We start from the raw sequence: 5286 nt of genomic DNA, 5'->3' as shown, positions 1-5286 counted from the left end.
GCAGCACAACTGCAATTGCAAACCTCCCCCTTCCTCAAGACCCCACCTGTCCCTCCCGCCTATGGAAACTGAACTATAAAGCTTCTGCTCTTGCCCGGTGTGTGAGGTTGAAAGAGCTGCCCTACGGGCATCCCGCATCTTAGTGTGCTGAGCTCTCCTTGCACTTCACAAACACTGGGTTCTTTGTGAAACGAAGGTGTATGACACCCTTGCATTGAGCAAGTCTGTTGGCACCATTTCCCCAACACATCTGTGCACTTTGTGCCTCTGTCACGTTTTGGGAATTCTCACACTGTTTCCCACTTTTCCATAGTGCACACTTAACAGACTGCAGGATAGTGTAAGCATAACTTTCATAGGCACGGGGTAGGATAAAATATCCATGTGGCTTGTTTTGTTGTGCAATTTTATTGCAGTGGCCTGGACCTGAAGTTCGTAGTCTCCTCAAGGTGTGTTGGTACCTGGCAGAGCCCCAGGGTGGTGGAATGGCTGGGTGTTACAGGCACCTGTCTGTTTCTATGCCCATGAATGCCATTCTGCAGAAATACTGCATGGATGTCTTGGCTGAGCAGACATGGTTTAGAAACATATTCTATATTTTTCCTTTCTTTATTAGGACTGGTGTTTCCCCCCCACCCCACCCCACCAGGGGATATAAAATAGCTCCTACAGGAGGCTCCTTGCATGCAATGTCTAACCTTTAGAGGCACTCCCAGGCTGTTTCTCAAAGCAATTGGGCCATTTCATAGCGCAGACAGCAGGGTACAATTTTAACGGCTGTTGTTTTTAACTGTGGTTTTAATTGGGTTGTTCCTCTTTTTGTTTCTGAGTTGTAAGAGTTCTTTCTATGGTCTGGATACAAGTCCTTTATCAGAAATGTGGTTTTGCAAAACATTCCTCTCATTCTGTAAGTTGTCCTTTTACTGTCTTGACGATGTCCTTGTGACAAAGTCCAGTGTAATCTACTGTTGTTTGTTTGGTAGTTCTGTCTCCTTTGTAGGTGTCATCTAAGAAAGCGTATGTGTGTGTGTGTGTGTGTGTGTGTGTGTGTGTATGTGTGTGTGTGCGCAGTAAGGATTTTTTCGGGGCAGATGCACAGGGGGATGAGTTACTGATATGAGTTACTCAGCAGTTCAAACCCACCCAATTGCTTTGAGAAACAGCCTGGCAGCGCCTCAAACAATAAGGCCCCATGTCCAAATTGTCCCGGAGGCTGAAGGGGAGGCAGAGGTGTTACTTGCCCCATGGGTGGCCCTGCAAATTCAGCACCTGCCTCTGCTCCCATACCACATAGAAGCAACACAGCGGCCAGGCATGGTGATAACACGTTGCTTCAATGTTTATACAGAGCACACAAGGCGTGTTGACATCCTGTCGGCAGTCTGTGGCTCCGAGGCCGACAGTGGCTTCCTGGGAGTGGAAAAAGTGGCCTGAGGGCAGTAGGGGCTCTGACAAAGGCTGCTCTGGGCTGGCATGCACAGGACCTGGATGCGAATTCGGCCGGCTGTATAGAAGGGCTGGCTGGGTTATCTTCGTGGGGGTAGTCTTTGGAGGACTCCCCTAAGAACAGATTGAGGATGGGTCTGACCATCAGTCAGATGGGTCATCCCTAGAGAGCTCCAAGCATTGTGGGCCAAAGCAGAATAAAGGGCGGGGCCGGGGGGGGGGGCACTGACAGAACAGAAGGAACTGGGTAACTGGTGGATATGAAAAATGATTTGGAAGTAGATTGCCTTGGTACGTTTCTTTCAAGGTGTTAACATATGATTGTAAACATTGAATGTCCTTTTTCTTTTTAAGATTACGGAAATGATAACTATTGTGCAAACATATTCAGCCTTGAGTAACTCTACCATAGAGGGAATAGATATTCTGGCAATAAAATTCAAAAATATTTATCAAGGGGTTAAGAAAAAGCAATATGACATTCTGGATCCAAGAAGGACAGAATTTGAAACAGATTTCTTAGAATTCATGTCTAAAATCAGTTCTTTAGAGGTAAGTCGTTATTATACTTTCACTTGATAAAGGTGCCAAGTTATCAGCATGATTGGCTATTCAGATATCTTATTTTTTTTAAATTGTAAATTATGCTTGTAATTTTATTTTTTTTAAATTGCCAATGAAAATCATTGTGTACTTTGTCCATGAAGTATTTTCCATCCTTTTTCTTTTAAATGAAAAAGAAAAGCAGGGAGAGGGATTCTATTCAATAAAAAGACAGATGCTTCAATAATCAGAATCTCAAAGGGCTACTATAGCCAGGGTCCATTTAAAATTTTTATTAAAACTTGTATTTGTTTTTTGTTGTGCCAAGGAGCCCTGGTGGCAAAGTGGTGATGTGTTGGGCTGCTAAAACGGCAAGCTCAGCAGTTCAAACCCACCCGCTGCTCCAAGGCAGAAAGATGAGGCTTTCTAGTCCTAGAAAGAGTCATGGTCCCGGAACCCCCATGAGCAATTGCACCCTGACTTACAGTCACTAGCTATACGTCTAAATGGACGAGGTGGCAGTGAGTTTGGGTTTTGGCTTGGAGCACCAAGGAGCCGTGGACATTTCTCTAGTCCGAGAGAGAATTTGCAGTCCTTGTTCTTTAAGTGTAAAGGGATCTGAGAGCTGACTTCACAGGTCTCGAGTCAGCTCTGAAGTAACCTTCATCCTCTGTGTCTTGGGTTCAGGGCTCCAGAGGGATGCAGGGTTGTTAAGGCAGTTCAGGCAGGCTGTCACGTACAAGAGGGCTGCAAAATCTGGTGGAAAAATCCCATTCTCATTGAATTCCATTTTCTATGAGCATCTTGAAGCCCCCTAGCCTAGGTACTTGTAAATAGGCCAGGTAGCTCCGTGGATACGTGCATGGTTGGTTGCGAACAAAATGGTCACGCTTCACACCAGCCAGCTGGATCTGAAAGTCACAGTGATTTCCAAGAGTGCTTTGTCCCTATGGCCGGGTGCCTGGGCTTGGAGCTCATTGCTTGGAACGGCTGGAAGAACTTCCTACCTCTGTAGCATGGCAGGAAAGATTCTCCAGATCTCCAGGTATCAAGCCGACCTCACAATATTCAGGAGCAGAGGAGTCCTGGTGGCAAACGGTTATTTGTTGGACGGCTAATTGTGAGGTCAGCAGTTTGAAATCACCAGCCACTCCTCGGGAGAAGGACGAGGCTTTACATTCCCATTAAGAGTTACCTGTAGGGTAAGGTGACCAGATGTCCCACTTTTGGCGGGACAGTCCCAATTTTTGGCATTTTTAAAAAGTCCTGATTTTTGGAAAGAATGCACGACAAGCTAGGGAACGGTCTATTTGGTCCATATAGACCAAAAAAAAATTTTAAGACCAAATTTTAAATCAAGAATGCCCCCCACCCAATCAATGGTGTCCTGCTTTAAATCTGGTCACCTTACTGTAGGGGTAACTCTAGGGGTCGACTCAGAAACCCATAGGGGTAGCTCTACCTTGTGCTATAGGGTCACTGTGAGTCAGAATCAGCCCAATGGCAGTGAGGTTTTATTTTTTTCAGTATTCTAAATGTCCAAAGGAAATTTGGTGTGAGATACCACTTGGTGTAACATCTTGGATATCTGTTTGATACGAGATTTTACTCCTTTTATTTGTTCTCTATATCAGTAATATCCAAAAAATATCAAGCCACCAAACCCAAACCAAACCTATCGCCAGTGAGATTCCCTAGCGAGCCTCTAGGTTTCTGAGACTGTCAGCCTTTACAGGAGCTGACAGCTTCCTCTTTCTCTCCTGGAGAGGCTGGTGGGTTCGAACCACCAACCTTGTGGTGAGCAGTCCACTGCCAGTGGCACAGTGCCACTTTTCCCCCCTTAGTAACCAGGTTGATTAGTTTCTAAAGAAACAGGAAAACTTTTTATCCCACCCATGATCTTAAATATTTTGTCATTTTATCATGTCATCAATAGAAAAACCATTAACGAGGCATTTTATTTTATTTCATGCTAAGTCTTTGAAATCAGGTATTTTACACTTACCTCACTTTCATATAGTGATGCTTCAAATACTCAGTGGCCCTCATGTGATCTGTCTGTGGTCACTGCACTGGCCAGAGCAGGGCTCCAGATTCTTTGTTAGAGGGGAGATGTTTTAGGGTTGTGGACTATATTGTCCTCTAGGGCTATATTGAAATTGATGCCCTACAAGACTTTGGTCCTAAGCCCCTAGGTCCAGTGACTCATCCCCACAGATGTTTTGTTTTGACTAAGAAGTTTAAGCTTGTGTCCTTTGTTTGCTCTCTTATATACATGGATATCTTTCTAGCTCATAGAAATAACGTACGTAGACATGTTTTTCTGCCAAGTCAATAAACATTAAAATGTCAATCTTTTATTTTAGGTACAGATTCAGGCATTTATGAGTAGTACTTTTGGAAAAATCTTATCGTCTCAGCTGGCTCTTCAGCTTCTCCAACGGTATTTATAATGTGTTGAACAATGTAGTTTCTTTTTTTTTTTTGAACAATATAGTTTCTAGGTAGGATAACTGTGTATCTGAAAACTCAATTCCAAATAAGATGTTTCAGGACTCTCTCCTTCGTAAACCTTAAAACATAAAAGCGTTAACCTTTCAAGTACCTCTCAGACCTTTGAAATAGAGTGTGATATATTTCGTTGCACTTTTATGTATTGTAGCGGGAAGTCTTTAAATAAGAAAATGAAATTATGTCACACCCCCACCCCCACCCCTGCCTCCCCAGCTATGTGACATGTTTGAGATTAGTTTTGTAGGTGTTACTGGAAAGGGAACAAATAGTGCTTAATTCTACAGACCGCGAACATTTCTGGAAGGAAAATGATCTAAGAGTGGTGGATGTCAACACTTTCCACGTTTGCTCCTGCAGTTTCCTTTCCTCCGCTCCTGAGAGCAAGGCTCCCCATCCTCCCCTGGGGACGGGGTGCCGGATCACACGACAAGCAGTCCTGGGAGGGCTCAGGAGTCCTGTCAGGGAGCCTTTTAGAACCCTCCCCCAAGAATCACAATGATGGCGTTTACCTCCTCAGACCTAGCTCAGCCATCATTAAGAGCCCCAAACACATAAAGCAGCATTTTTGTGAGGGGGCAGTGCTGTGCACACGGCAGGTACCATTTATTTTCTACGCCAACTCTCGCATACGACTCTTTATTTCTGATACCATCTCTGCCCCAGTCTCTCTCATCCTCTCTCTATCTCTCCGGTTCTCTCTCTGCCTCTCTGCTTCTCCTTTTCGCCCGCCTTCTTCCTCTATCCCCTGTAGACTCTTTTTTCCCTCTCCCTCCCTCTGTCCCC

The 5286-nt window shown here is 44.6% G+C and overlaps 1 protein-coding gene across 1 annotated transcript in view; it reads left to right on the top strand.

The window, feature by feature from the left end:
* DNAH8 (dynein axonemal heavy chain 8) overlaps window positions 1-5286 on the top strand; it is a 369956-nt gene that overhangs the window by 42835 nt on the left and 321835 nt on the right. Inside the window, exons 8-9 of the mRNA XM_045294778.1 lie at window positions 1801-1998; window positions 4356-4432. Of these exons, the coding sequence (XP_045150713.1) occupies window positions 1801-1998; window positions 4356-4432 (275 nt within the window). The remainder of the gene's footprint in view (window positions 1-1800; window positions 1999-4355; window positions 4433-5286) is intronic.

This window comes from Echinops telfairi, unplaced genomic scaffold (assembly GCF_000313985.2).
Source record: "Echinops telfairi isolate 266 unplaced genomic scaffold, ASM31398v2 ScPeMD7_3533;HRSCAF=4204_1, whole genome shotgun sequence".
NCBI classification, from domain to species: Eukaryota; Metazoa; Chordata; class Mammalia; order Afrosoricida; family Tenrecidae; genus Echinops; species Echinops telfairi.
The sequence above is the reverse complement of the archived record's forward strand: the minus strand, read 5'-3'. Positions and strand labels throughout refer to the sequence as shown.